Source organism: Hoplias malabaricus, chromosome 9, assembly GCF_029633855.1.
Source record: "Hoplias malabaricus isolate fHopMal1 chromosome 9, fHopMal1.hap1, whole genome shotgun sequence".
Taxonomy (NCBI): Eukaryota; Metazoa; Chordata; class Actinopteri; order Characiformes; family Erythrinidae; genus Hoplias; species Hoplias malabaricus.
In genome coordinates, this window is record NC_089808.1 from 31,388,827 (window position 1) to 31,404,746 (window position 15,920).

A 15,920-nucleotide genomic window follows, 5' to 3' on the forward strand; every position below is an offset into this window, starting at 1 on the left:
TGTTTACCTGTACAATGTACAAAATGTAATCATACATAAAAATGAAATACGAAAAATGTACATCGTATCTAAGTTTTGGAACAAAACTATCACATTCAAAACATCAATATAAATGTACCCATATACACTGCAGCAAATTAAAAACGGCATACGATGCAAGTATTTTTGACAAGTTTAAGACATTTTTAATTGTGAATTTACACAATTCGCAATATTCTACAACTCTAAGCGCACTGAAGAGTTGTAACGTGTCAAAAACGTGTGAATTTGCCTTAGACGAGCCTGGTCTGTCTAACCTAATTTTTCAGTGTAACCATCATAAGGGTGCAAAATTAAGCAAACCATTTATATTTAAAAAAAAAAAATATTTAGGGTTTGCAGAGAATATGAAAATCACTTTGCAAGGAATGCCATCCAGCAGAACTTTAATTACCTTTTCAGAATGAACATGAACACACAAACCTGACCATTCAAAAGTGATCAACAATATGTAATTAAAGATCCCCCAAATATACAATTTTTCATATGCAAGGGAATCCTCCTCAAGCACAGTGGTGCAAACACAGCAAATAATCCATATCTTGGCCCTAGTTTTAGTTTACTGCATTCTGACAAACTTACCAACAAAAAGATTAATACTAATGGAGTGAACCTAAACGTACATTTTCTGCTTTGGCTTATTGATGTGCTACTGTAAAAACTCATGATGATCATACTGCCATCAAACTGCTCCTTTAATGGATGTGATACACTCCACAGGTAGTAGACACTCCAGTGTGTCCCTGAGGAACTGGTCAATCTCTTTGGCATTGGGAGTCTGAATTTCACTTTTCCACACCTGTTAGAAACAATATATTTACAGTTACATATTTACAGTGCTGTGTATTTTTAAGCTGTTCAGATCATGGTAGTTTCAGGTAGGTCATATTAAACATGGTTTTGTATGATCATTCATTCTATTAGCAATAAAATATATTTTCTTTACAGTTTTAAAAATGTGATTGGGAATTAAGCTTCTAACATGCATTAAATGCTGAGGTCAACTTGACAAGTAGGCACTACTGTATGTACCACATCATTACATAATGGTAATAGTAATGCCACCGTAACCCAATTATAATATTGTTAGTGATCTTCGTAAGGTGTTTCTTACACCAGACATGGTATAAGCTTTTTGCAGTTGTGCTGAAGAACTGATTGAGTCTACATTCTCCAGCTTGACAAGCGGGCAAGTATTAAGCTAACTTTGTGACTACAACGTTTAAATTTAAATTTCAAACAGTCATTACCTCTACATCCACTGGAATCCACGGGGTCATAGAAAGCCATGTTCATCCAGTCCTTTCATAGAAACAGGGTTCCACTTTAATATGGGTTTACTGGTGGTTTGGGCTGAAAAACAGATATTGAAACTCAGTTTTGAATCGGTTATAATGACAGCTAGGAGGAGTTCGAATGAACTTCACAATACATTTGTTAAAAGCATTTTAATTTTTAATACTTATCAATGATTATCAAAACAGATAAGACAAATTCAACGGAAATAAATAAACAGTTAATTAAACACAAAGCCACAGATGTCTTCACTCTAAACTGTGGAATTTATAGCAGTGACGTTACCTGACTCCGGCTTGGTTCTGGAGAAGTCTGGGTTCTGTATATTTGAAGGAGCCAGAGAAGCCATTTCTCCATGATCACTCTCTCCAGATGATGTGTGCTCTCCAGGTTTAGAATCTGTCATCTTGTAAATAACAGGCCTTTTCTTATGGTACTTGGCCCGGTAAGTGTCCGTCATGCAGCTATCAACAGAGAAGTAGGTGGTGGGGATTGCACATTCTTCTGTAGTGGGGGAATCAGGATGAGGATTAGAGATGGTAGGAAACTTCTCCTCACTCTCACTGGTGGACATGTCGTTCCTTTCCTGGTCAGACGAGCCCGATTTAGAACTGGAGTCTGATGACATGAACATTTTTGGTTCACTTGAGTTTTCTGGCCATTTCTCAGGACTCCTCCTGGATACAGGTGCTGGGGATCGGGGTCTGGACTGAGCAGAGTTTGGGATAAGGCCTCTCTTGTAATCCCCTTTCAGAATGTGGGGTTTGGGAGGCAATGGTGGAGCTGAGGATTGGGGGAACATCTTAAAAGTTTGCGGAATAGGAAAATTAGGTGCATCTTCAGTGCGAAGGAAAGCATCCTCCTGCTCCGATAAAGGACCTGCAAGGTCATCAGAGCTGTTCCACTCTGAGCTGCTGGTCTTGGTGAAGAAAGGAGATATGGGGCCATCCTCTGCCTCATCCCCTGACTTCTCAGTTCTCTCCAGATTAGAAGGATAATATGGAAAGGCTCGTCTTCAACAAGAAAGAGAATGCAAACAAGTTACACAACGTATTCTTGATGCTGTCAAAACAACAGTCACAAAAATTGTGATTTGGAATTCTGATTTGCAAAGTTTCCCCAATGAGTTTGAATTATTTGAGTAAGGTCTGGACTCACCTTTGAATATTAGGACTCAACTGAAGTTCATCAGCTTTGCCTTGAGAATTACCTGCACGAGAGGGAGAAAAATATATATTTTTTAAGATTTATGGAACATATTTCTCTTTAGAAAACAATTCTTAAGAAAGTGCAATTCGAAATAGGACAAATAAACAATTCAATAAATCTGGGAATCTATTCAATCAAACAAAGCACATGCCAACATTTTTGAGTTTTGGTGCTGGTGTTCCTAGATAAGTACGGAATATAACCCAATCTTTGTATATTTTATTTGTAATCCCATGAGAATACTTTGTTTACTCGAGTGCACCTATTTTGGACACATGTTCAAATGTTGTTTATTGTCCATAGAAAAGCAATGAAATTAAATTCAACAAAACACCGGGAAGCATTTATACACATGAGCAGTTCTCTGGAGTGAAGGATACTTATATATTTAATACATTTGGGATGGATTGGACTGGAGTATGTGATTCAGAATTAAATATGTACCATCAGTACCAGACTTTACTAAGGTTCTCATGGCCAACGTCATCTAATCCAGGACACAAACACTCTAACATAGTATTAGAAGCATTTACAACAGCCAAGAGGAACAAACTGAGTATAAATACTCATCATTTCAGACCAGGTGTTCTTAAATGGCTATATCATGCATTAACACTAGAAGTGGAAGTATAATTATATTGTAATTTAGCTGCAAAGGTTGTACATTTTGATTAGACGTTGAGCCTAAAATGTCTTCTGTAATAAACACAGCAGTTAGAGAAGTGGGAGTGGTAAAATGCTACACTTTCATACACACCCCTACATTGCAGGAAACTTTAGTAAACATTTCTTGGTGGGGGGCACACTGCTGTAATTCGCAGTCCAGGCTTATATAAGGGCCTCAGAAGGGCACAGTCCTGCTGTAGTGAGGAAATGTCTCAGTGGGGTATTAGTCAGAAGACTGCAGGGGGTCAGGAACCTGTCTCCTACATACTGCCCCAAACTAAGAGGCCAAGCTCAGACCATCCGGCTTAAACCAGCTCCTCACACTGTTCCTTCAGCTGCACAACAATGACTTAGCAGCAAAATGTACAAGTGAAGGGGGGTGGAACGGCATGAAAGACGGCCAAGTTGCAGAAAAGCAGAGTGAATAGCAAAGCAATTGTTACTGTGTGAAATGAGGGAAGGATTTGTTTATTTTAAAAACACTGCTGTGGAGAAAACAGGGCCCATATTTCTCTAACTGAACAGTGACTTCTGATACTGGATTTGCCTTTACCTTATACATAACCCCAAAGAGAATTACATCACTGATAACATCTTAGCTTTATATTCTGGGATATGACAAACATGTGCATGCTCTGAATGAAAATGCATATTTTGAGGATTTAATAAGAGGAAATATCCACTTTTAGATACACACACACTTCTCATTTTTTGTACAATAACTGTTTACATGCTAAATTCAACTTATTATTTAAATTTGTTCACAAAATCTTTACTTGTAAACATGTTCATATGTATAAGTCAGTGATCTAAAAGTGTACTGCTCACATTTAAGATCTGCAGTGAGCTTCTACACTCCTTAAAAAGGTGACATTAACAGTAAAATTATGACATTAGGTGTGATACTGAAGTGAACGCTAGAGGGTGCTCAAGACACAGAAAACGTGCTGCAGAGGGGAGCAGACTGGAGACCACTACATGATTACTCAAGTGTCTACTTTTGTTTTCACAGGTATGGTGTCTATATAATACACAAATGATATTCTTTAAATTACAATATAATATTAATAAAATAATAAATAAAACATGCTCTAAGTTTTTATTTTTGGGAAAAGGAGATTATGTGATGAGGTACACATCCCATAATATAAATAAACAGGTAAATAAACAACAATATTTAACAATTATTATAATTATAAAACGATAATTATAAACAAATAATTAACAAATATTAAAGATTTCTCCCTACATCTGCCACAAACTGTTCTACATCTTGCCAAAAATGTTTGAAGGCTTGGCATCATTTGGTTTATACACACCATTTACTGACATAGCATTTACGGACATACCAATTTTGTCAATATTTGTTTCCTGAAATTAGTTTTTTTTTTTTGGATATTTATTTTTTGTTTTGTTTAATTTTGCAAAAAGAAAACTACAATGATTTGAGGCAAATTGATGTGTATACACACACACACATATATACAGCGCAAGTGAGAGAGATGTGATGCGTCAGCACACAGAGCTTATTTTCCCCATCCTCTGTTATTTTTTTTTCCCGGAGCATTACCAAACAAATCCCTTCAGCCAGCACGCAATTATGAGAGGATTGGTCTTCAGACCCCGTTTTTTTCCCTCCCCACTGCTCTCCGTCTCTCCTCCGTCATGTTTAAGCTGCTAAGCTTGTGCAGAAGCCCTGTGTGACCATGACTTGACAACATTGATATTCTGTTTTCAGAATAGTGGTGTGCACGTTTGTATGTGTATGTGAGTGTGTAAAATTGTTTCTGCTGATTATGAAAGCCCTTCATTTAGTGTCACTGATCCAGGAAAAAACACCTGACATCAGTAAATGACATTCAAATCTGTTCTAATATCAAGTGTAAAGCCTTTCCAAAGGATTAGAAACCTTTACTGAATAAAACTATAACTGAACAATAAAAAGATGCATTTTCCCTCTGAAATCTCCTGATTCTCTTCAGTTCTGCACACAGGCACATACTCCTTGTAGCCAGTTACTGAATACTAAACTTGTAATGATTTCACAGATCCTGAAGAATTCGTTAAGAGCGTATATATATTACGTGCTGAGACAGGGCTGGGACAGTGCTCTTGGAAGCAGTTCTTTGTGAAGGATCTTGAGATATACAAGAGAGAAGTGAAAGGCTGGTACTGCTACAGTCATAAATCAGCTGTCAGTTGATCATTCGGCTGACTGTCACCTCTATCATCTGTCCCATCAAAACAACTAAAACGAATGTGGCACATTGACACGTTTTCGACAACCTGACTTAATTTCATCAGCATTCATTAAAAAAAAAAAAAAAAAGTAGTAACTTACAGAAGGTTAAAAAAATGCTACATTTTAATTCAAGTTAATTTCCCCACCCGTCATCCATTAAAGTCACAAAAACTCCTCTCTCTGTTCCTCAAAATGGCATATTTACAATTCCCTGATACCCTTTAAAGTGCCTAAATACATAACTGCACTTTCACCTTCATTCAGCATGAACGAATTAACTATGAAAATGCAATTGTCCAGACCTCCGTTCACCTGTACAGAATGACAGCAATGATTCCTTTATGACATCAGAAACCCTGGCTGTCTAAATCTGCCTGTTTGACACTGTCAGAAATGCTCAGCCAGTCAGGAAATTTACTCAGCATACAAATATTTACTAACATATAACTATCACTACATGTTAATGTTGTTAGCGTTTCTGGTGGTCCACTCTAGATGTAATTGGCACACAAAGTAAAGACCAGCTGCTAAACTAACGTAGAAAACAACAAGGAAAATGAATAGACATTTTTTTATTATATATTAAAGCTGAGTTTTGATTTGAAATTAAATAATGCACAGAGTATTGTTAATCAATAAATATAGCAGACCTTCCAAACTCTGATGTTTCAGTGAAAATCTGAGATATTCCTTTTTCCATTTAAAATCAAGATTATTAACTTAGTCCTCTCACTTCTTTTGACCTTTGCCTTTAGAACACACTCAGATGTATTGATCACCTCAGTGGTTTGTATGCCACAACTGAGCATTTTGCTGCATTTTCATGTGATACATACAGTATACGTACAAGTGAAACAAGACTTATTCTTTATCGTTTTCCTTCCTATTAAAACTGCCAAATGACAAATTTTTAATTCATTTGTCTAAATCAGCTACTGAACTGTCCTGATATATATTTTATACATAGAACAAAGTATGATGTATTTACATATCCATAAGGATACCAGTTTTACAGTCACTTCAGAACGAAACAATAATTCAGATAAAGCTGCTCAGAATGTCTTGTTCTTCAAAAGTTTAAACAGTGTGATTTTCCTAGGACATATTTGGAGACTAAATGCAAAAGTGAGTCACATATCACTCACAGATACGTCACAGGAGAAATAACCGTCCAGAGGCAGTCATCACTACGAAGTTATGTCCAGTGTTAGACTAGTCTCAGCAGGATCAGTTTACATGTCAGAAATATTTATCTATGTCTAAGTATAACTATTTTCCAGCTTGCAACAAGATAGTATTTAAAATTATTCATATTAGTAACATAGTTTCCAACAAATGCTGCTTCACCCATATGCTATACCCAGCCCAGAACTAACATTAATGATTAGAGGAATACGTTTACGTCTACAATTAGTAAATAAGACAACTGTTGTATAAACAAGAAGCAATAGGATTACACTGGCTTAAAAAAAAGTCTACTTTACAGGTTCATAGCTGAGTGTAAATGTACTCTGAAATGAGTGAATCCCATTTCACCCCATAGCCCTATAATGTAACTCTACCCCTCTGTTTTGCTCAAGGATAGGGTGTCTCAATTCTTGTTGAGAAAGAGGTGTAGGGCCGAACAGCAGGGCTTCATACCCCTTCAAATTGAGATTTTTCTAACGCAGGCCTATGAGTACCTTGTGAATCACTGACAAGATGGAGGTGCAAACGACCAAAGAAACACACAAATGTCAGTATTTTCTCTTTTAAAAACCATGATAACCATTATATTGACTTTGTTTAATGTAGTTTCAATGCATTATGATCCATTACTTCATAACAAGCATAAATCATCACTACTAGTTTGCAGATGTATCAGAATTTCCAGTTCCACCTTAAATGCTGAAGAAACTACATTCTAAGGCTTGCAGCTGCTGAAGCATTTAAGGTGGAACTGGAAGTTTTGAACAAAAAGCCACCGAACTCAACACCGAAGCAACCGAACTCAGCTTCATATCGCAGAGTTTAAGAACATAGAAATGATATTATATGAAGTGGAATGCTTTTGAAGACTTTTTGGAAGACATGTTATTATGTTAAAGTCCAGAATCACTTCTCTGATACTACTGCAGTCTGGTAACAGCACACTGCCAAAACGCTGCCCTTTTTGTGTGCTGATGACGTAACAGGCTCTTGAAGCGTTGTCCCATTTCATAGGGGAAGGTTTTAACCAGTACACTACAGACTCATTCAGCTCCACTGCAGTAAGGTGCATTTCTTCCAAAACGCAGAAACACTGTACAGCTCCTCTCCACTGTGTTGGGATGTTATTGTGAACTGAAACACTGAAGCATCTGCCGGATATTCTGAATATCACTACACACTCCTACCTTATCTAAATGTGTACACATAAGATTCATGTATTCATATATGTTTGTCTATATTTATTTCTATTCCCACAGGATAACTAAAAATTTGATGTCATGCAAATACACTAAAGGTACACTAAACACACTAAAATGGTTGATGAACTATTCTCTATTCAGCAGTGACACTGAGGGCTTTAGAAACTCTAGCAACCCTGCTGTGTCTGAGCCACTTGTACCAGCACAACACACATCAACACCACAAACTGATTGTTCATTGTTCTCAGTTAACTTGGTCATTATTTACTCGGTTGATGTAACTAGTTATATTTGCCCTTTTTACAGTGGAGCCATTTTATCTAAACCTCAATCTATTTTTTTTTTACAGTAGACTATGTACTGTCGTTGTTGATTATTCATACGTGTCTACACATCTAACTACATAATGTGTGACATACTGCACACTTATTTCTACTGTTACTTTTATTGCATTTGCATAATATTCATGTAACATTCTGAACAGAGCATTTTATTTTTAATTTTTTTGTCGTCGTTTTTCTGTTGTCTCCTTTTCTACTATACATCTACTTTAGTTAGACATCTGTAATTACGTTAGGTTACTTTGCTCTGTGCTGCGCTGCTGTAACATGACTGTCGCTCCGCGATCAATGTGATCCTCTCTTTGTCTATTTCTCTCCATCTCTCAATCAAGTGCTTTGCTGCCTGACCCCATTTGTCCCCTTAACCTCACCCATGTGACAATAGGGCATGGTGAGGGTAAACAGGGATAAAGAAATGCTAAGAAAGTCCTTGTTTTCTGGGCTATGGATCTGGGTCCACCATTTATTTATCTCCCAATCATTTTTAAGAAAAGTGGTATATTTCCAAACCTCAAGAAGTCAGTCTTGTACTCCCCCATTTTCTCACAGTCCAAGTACTTGTAAATCTATTTTTCTGGGAAAAATGGGTTTTTGAAGGTAAATGAAATATAGGAATTGTAATTGGTGTCTTTTGCACAGTGCTGGATTAAAGTGATGTTTAGAACAACAGGAGGAGAGAATATGAATGATGACAGCTTGGTTATTCAGGACTGCAGCTGCAAAAATGTGCTCAGATATGTATGGGGGATAATACATGCTCTGTGAAGCTCAGAAACATTCTTGACTAGAAATGACTTTAGTGTTCATATGGAACATAAGCTAAGACAAGCCTCTGTAAAACTAAAGGAAGAAAAAGGTAGCAGTGAATGTGTTTAGAGTGCGATTACTGGGTGTACGGTTATTTAACAGGCTGGACTTTCATCAGCTCTTGCTGATTTTGACCTTTAGCTGCTGGGAAACAAAGTGCCTCTCTCAGCCTGGAAATGTGTGAACACAGCACTGAGATTAAACAAATGATGCTAGCATAAATGAGACACTTGCCATTTGAAAAAAGAAGAAAAATCACACAACAAAGCATCTTCCTTTAAATACGATCTCAGAAAATGTATGCAGCACAGCAGTTCTGGACAAAACAGGCTAAAGGCACCTGCTCCGCAGTTTTTGAACGGCAAATATTCTCAAATTTTCATTCCTTTCTGAAACCTTTTAACAGGAATTTGAGTTATAATGGTCACCAGAACCAACTCTGTTCTATTTAAGAGATGTCCCACACTGCAGACAGCATGTCTGAATGGCTGCCAAATTGACACATACGCCTGCCAATACAATCAGCAAATGGAACAGAACAAAACAACAAGCAACACTGGAGCTCAAAGATAACCTCACATGTATGTCAATATTAAAAAAAAAAAAAAAAAAAAAAAAAAAAAAAAAAAAACTGAAACCCAATTCAAAATCAAATTGAAGTTTCTCTAATTTCAGCACATGCATTGCTTTCGGAAACATTAAGGCATTCATCCTAAGGGCAAGTTAATAATAAAGGAAATCCATATTAAAACAATTCCATTCTCTGGCAGAAAACACTTGCTGGGGCACAGAGACCCTCAAATCCAACATGATGACAGCGCTGAACAGTGTCCTTTCTGCTTCAATTCATCAATTCATAAAGCTTATGTAAACCACCTTCATCTGGGGGGCAATAAGACCCACCCCCCAAGCTCCACCTCCTAGCACTAACAACCAGGACAAATGCTCTGCTGCCTGACACTATTCGACCCCTTCCCTCATCAGTGTGACAAAGGGGTATGATGGGGGCAAACAAGGAGAGGAAAGAAAACAAAACCTGCATACACAGCAGGGAGGAAGCTTTTTGTTTACTTTTTTGTCCACATATGTTTGTGAATTTCATCCTCCTGACTACACTGGACAGAAGTGCTTACAATTCCCTTTAATTTTATTGTTTTTATCAAAATTATGCAAGAAGAAAGGCATAGATGAACCACCATTATTTTTTCTTTTTGGTTAAATGTGCAGAGTTTAAATGCTACCCTCCTGACAACTGTGATCTTGTCGTATTTTTTCTTTTTTTTTTTTTCCCCCTGGCTGGCTGGGCACAGCTGGACAGCCCCGGAGTGTTCATTCTGATTTGCCCCCACTGAGAGGGAAAAAAAAAAAACACTGATGATTATGGGGACTGGGAAATGTTTGTTTCTTTGTTTTCCTAGTTTCTATCATGAAGGACAGTGACACTCTTTCCCTGTCTGATACTGGGAGGTTGGCGGGTGGTTCCCGATCTCACAGTGAAGCCTGATGCCTTTGTCTGAAGAGTTGGCCAAGATAGGGCACAGATGGCTATAATGCACTACTCGCTCTCCCACACTCTGACTCATTTCTGTGTAATCTTCTGTCTAGTCATGACATAAAAATAACCCTGTGACTATTTTGGCCAAGATTTCCTGTTTTTAGGTTATGCAATTTTATATTTAGTTGATTCTGGTGGCTGTTTTGTGTTGAGACGCATGATGTCAGGTTCAAAGCAGCATTCAGAATGCAGATGTGGTTATGAAATTCTATATATTACATTCTTTCTTCCATATTAGTACAATCATTATTATTAATAACAGAAGGGACAGGGAACAAAACATTTTAAGGTGATTACCAGCCTTTTATGTGGTACCGACTTGAGTAAAATGCATGTAAATTATATTATATATATATATTAAAATTACCCAATGATGTATTTATTATAACAGAGTGACACTGGGCTAATGGGATAATACATCCATGTTTAGTTCATTTTAAAGCATATATAGTATTATAACAAGAGTAATACTTTTGTTATTATAATACATGAATTGAGTCCCAATTTTTACATTTTAATAATATACACTAATATTAGCAGAAAACAAAATATCACCATCTGCTTACCACTCCCATGCTGTTGCATCCCTACATCCTTTTTCATAGTTTTCAAAAAAAGTCAGTGTATAGTTTTATTTTCAGATTTAAACCCCAAACCAAGTCACAAGTATAGTGCATCTAGTCTTAGGCCAACATCCTGAGTGCTTACCATAAGAAAAAGAGGAAGGTGACGTGTCTGGCTTCATTTCATCGTACCTCCGGAGGTGATTCATCTCCCTAAAAATTCACAATGAACAGAACTCGGTGACAAAACACATCAACAAAACTCTCCAGGTGGCTCAATCCATGACCATCCCAGCACCCAGGTCCACCCCTCACCCCCTCGACTTTCATGAGATTAAGTTAAATCCAGAGCCTGGCACCCACACACTTCACCCAAAACACTGCCTCACCACACTGTAATCTGATTCCCTCCCATTTTCTCACAGTAGAAACATGAGCCATTTTACCCCACTAGACACAAAGGAAAATGATAACGTTTCAAATATGACCAGTAACCTCAGAACTCTTCATCAAATCACAACTCAAAATCAGGCTGAGACTGTAACAGTAACGTGAAGAACACATTTAAAGTCCATAAAAGTGACAACACAATTGTTCATTCATTGTCTGTAACATCTTATCTATTTGAGGGTCGCAGTGGGTCTGGAGCCTTCCTTGGGCACACCCTGGGTGCGAGGAGACCCATGCAGACATATACCTGTATGTATATTCTATGTACATATGCCTGACTAAGAAGTTGACCCATATTTGTACTATAAATGCAAAAATAAATTCTTAAAATAATGGTTTGAAAATACAAACTGTACCTAATGCATTGAATTAGACAATGACCTAAAAATCACAATTATATTAACACAATTCTTCACAAGCTTGATTATGTCTGTGCACATTACACAGGGCTGAAAGGTTAGTCTATTTTTTTTTTTGCAAAACATTTTGGTAGCATTGTGCAAATCACTAGAGCAGTAATTTTAATTATAAACCTTGATAAAAAAATATATAATTTGTGTGGGGATTTGTTACCTAATAATATTTAGCTTGTGAACAGCATGTAATTGGACTGAACCAGTCTCGAGGAACTAAGAACCTAATAAACATCTACATCACAAAACAACAAAAAACTGGCCATCTCAATGTTCAGAGATTGAAATCAGAACCTGAAAAGTCATAAAAACCTGCTGGAGGCCTTGACCAGAATTCATTAAAAAATAATCATGATTTAAATCAGTCAAAACCCTGGTCTGAAAAATCACCATTTGACATTTGTTTTTCCACTCAATTCTTTAACCTAAGACTTTAGGATAGTTAAGAACATATTATGTGAGTGTTATAAATTGTAGACATAATGAATTGATAATATTTGTATATTAATATTGAATCAGAACATAGTGTTTGTGAAAAAAAATAGATAAAATACAGATAAATCTATAGTTAAAATACAGATATAAATGGATTAACATTTACATTTCAACATTCAGTCAGTCTCTAATTTATTGTGACTCTGTAAATTTCGTCTTCAAATATTACTAGGGAACACGGCAGGAAGGCAAGATTTCAGATGAATGGCCTTTCTCTTCTGATCACTTATGAACTGCATTCTGCTCAAGTAAGTGAGCAAAACCATACATGAACAGCAGAAATGTATTGTGTATGTTCATGGTACAGGGCACTACTTATTTGTAGAAACATGCACATGGGAGGGATATTACAGGCACAATAGTAATAAAAAATAAACAAATCTGATTAAGTTATAAAATGCAAATTGCAGCAAACCCTCATAAAAAGTTACAAGAAAAGTATTAAAACCAGACTGAGTGGTCTAGAGCCACTCGCCACTAAATGTTATTCATTAACAATCTGAAGGTTTCTTAGTGCCATAAAAAACCCCAAAATGCCCTGTGCAATTACTTAGAAATAGCAGTAATTCAAAGCATTAACAAAATAATGTAGCAAGTATATTAAAGAAATTCAAGTAAATTTCATGAATGAATCTACTGAAGCTCAATTTTCAGATATTAGCATTTCATACTGCCCAAATTTAATTTAAAGACTTGGGATTTACTTGTAACAGTGTTTTGAATGGAAATAACGTTTTGTCAGAAAAGAAGCAAAACCATACCAACACAAAACCAAACCATCTACAATAACATTTCATTCCAATTAGGACTGGCTCAGAATATTTGGCTATTCACTCATTGGGTAGATATTCAGTTGTTAATTTTGAGACTCGTTCATTCATTCATAAATAAATAAATGTGTGGATATTGATAAAGGCAACTTTTCACCCAAACAAACAGACAAACAAAAACCCCTCCTCACTCTGCTTCCCATGCACTCATGAATGAAGCCCAATACAGCCTAATACACTAAAACAACCTACACCAAAGCATGGCGAAGCTACAGTTAATTCTGTGAGCTTTATACCTTAAATTAGAGCACCTCCACAAAGCTCATGTACACACCTCACGCGTACACAACTCTGAAGCTCTACAAAGGGCATTCGGAAAAGCCCAAATTCTAATAGCACTTACTTCAAAACAAACGTGATTTTAACATGAAACAGTAATGGCGCTTACCTAGACATGTGTACCTCAGGAATGGGCCGAAGTTCTTTAATGCCGAGGTTCTCCACTACGGGAGAGTCAAGGTTTGTTGAGCCATTGCTGAGCCTGTCGCTGCTCTCGTAACCTGACTCTGTTCTCTGTATCTTCCAGTTATCGTTTCTTACAGCGAGACCACTCTTTGTGCCTTTAGTCCTCTCTTTGTCACGACTTTCTGAGTCGAGGGAGCTCCGGCTGCCCAGTTCATGCCGCTGCTCATCCTCATAAATGGTCATTAGACTTTTTGGTTTACCTTCATCACGTCCTGACCAGGCAGACTCTCTCTCGTAGATCCCTCTTTCCTGTCTGGGGATCTGTTTTCGCAGGCCAGGGAGAGGGTTCTCATTATTACTGCTGAGGATACTGTCTACGTTGAGGGCCTCTCTCATAGGTCTCCAGGCTCGGTTGGGCCGGCTGCGTGAGGGTCCATTGGGCCGCCCTCGTGAGCTCTGGCTGCTGTCCGTATCATACCCATTGGAGGCGTCAGATCTTGGAGGGTGGAGAGGTATGCGAGGCTGGGAGTGTGATCGCGGAGGGTGTGCTGCATGGCTGTTGGCATAGGCGGGACGCTCCGTCCTTATCGGACCCCTGCCCTGACTGCTGTAGAGCCGTGACTCCATGTTTTTAAATCCATTCTCGGGAGGCGATAGAGAGCGTGAATAAGTTCGGTCTGAGGCCGCATCTGGGGAAAGAAAAAAATAATAATTAAAGAGATTAAAAACAGTTCTAATATCTAATGAGTATTAATTAAGTATTTCTGTAATGCTTATATTCGAAATCAATGAGTATAAAATAAATACATCTATTAAAATTTCCAACCTTATAAAACAGGAAAAAAAATATTTATATATGATAAAAAATATATGATATTTGTCTACTTTAAGCAGATATTCCTACTGTTAAAAAAGATTGGAATAGAGGTTTTCAGTCATTTGAAATCTGGTTGCAGATATCACATAAAACATATCAAATCATTCACAAATTATAAATCATTTACAATAACAATTTAAACTGAAGAACACATTTCTAGTGTCATTGACCTTTTCCTAAATAAAGGTAGAAGAAACGCTGTTTGGCCTTACAGCAGCAGAGCTACATCAGCTTACAGTACAATGCCAAGATCAGCACTGTGCAAACTGTTTCGTCACTCTGAGGTTGCCAGGTCCTCTGATCTCTCCTGTTCTTTGTCTACAGGTCTAATCAAGAAGGATTTTGGCAAGTAGGACGAGAGGCCAGTGGATGCTGATGGTCACCTATTTATGACAGATATTTATGGAGACCTTGTGTGTATTGGTGTCTCTGAGGGACTGTACATAAAGAGAATGTTGCCAGGTCACTGTTTTATGGAGAAGAATCAGCGTGTGGGTTTGCAGATCTTACTTCATTGCTGAAGGTAGGTCACTGCAGATCATTTCAAGGATAATTACAACCATGCGCCGCATTTAAAATGACAGCCTTTTCAGAATAGGCATAAGCACAGCACACTGTGGGCACTGTGACCTTATACAAAAATATCTATTCATGGAAACAATGGTCATGGTAAGAATTTTGCTTCCTCAAAGTTGAAAAGCTGGATCAAATACTAGAGGGAAAATAAATAATAATTTCAATCCCATTTTGGTGCAAATCTAGCCTGACATAACGCAAATTTGCTTGTACAAAAAAATAAAAAATAAGGTGGGTCAAAAAGGGAGGCTGTATCATAATATTTATCATTACTTTGATAAATGTTATAGACTGCATGTCTCTGAGTGTTACATAGTCTAAGAAACAAAAAAATACCATTGTGCCACTTAGCACATAGACTGTTCATCACAAATAGAGCACCTTGGCTTTGAAAGTTGACATGTTGACATTACACTACTTAAGGGCATTAAGGCAAATGCTAGAAGTTGAGGTCATGGCCTTGGTGCAGCATTGTATGCTGGTGTGAATGATCACAGAGAGGTCACACATTACTACTATAACTGCAAAATCGAGCTTCCCAACAGAAGATGAGAGTCTAGTCAACTGACATCAACTTACAAGCAGACATTTACAAGGCCGGACAATTAAGCTAAAGCCATGCTTTACTTCTTGCATGACCCCATAAGGCCCTGTCCATTCCAAGACCAATGATGTGACACACACAAATTCTTTACAAAGATATCATTTTTTTCATAACCCCACTCCCCTAATGCACACATCATCATTACTGCTAAAGTCCGTTAGC

General features: G+C 37.4%; 1 protein-coding gene across 1 annotated transcript in view; it reads right to left on the bottom strand.

The window, feature by feature from the left end:
* Positions 1–33: 33 nt before the first annotated feature.
* The window catches only part of LOC136706845 (inactive ubiquitin carboxyl-terminal hydrolase 53), a 47,428-nt gene continuing 31,541 nt past the window's right edge, over positions 34–15,920 (bottom strand). Inside the window, exons 13-18 of the mRNA XM_066680506.1 lie at positions 13,685–14,390; positions 11,254–11,321; positions 2,494–2,545; positions 1,621–2,348; positions 1,290–1,392; positions 34–838 (exon numbers count right to left, since the gene is read on the bottom strand). Coding sequence (XP_066536603.1) covers positions 1,316–1,392; positions 1,621–2,348; positions 2,494–2,545; positions 11,254–11,321; positions 13,685–14,390 — 1,631 coding nt within the window. The 3' untranslated portion in view covers positions 34–838; positions 1,290–1,315. The remainder of the gene's footprint in view (positions 839–1,289; positions 1,393–1,620; positions 2,349–2,493; positions 2,546–11,253; positions 11,322–13,684; positions 14,391–15,920) is intronic.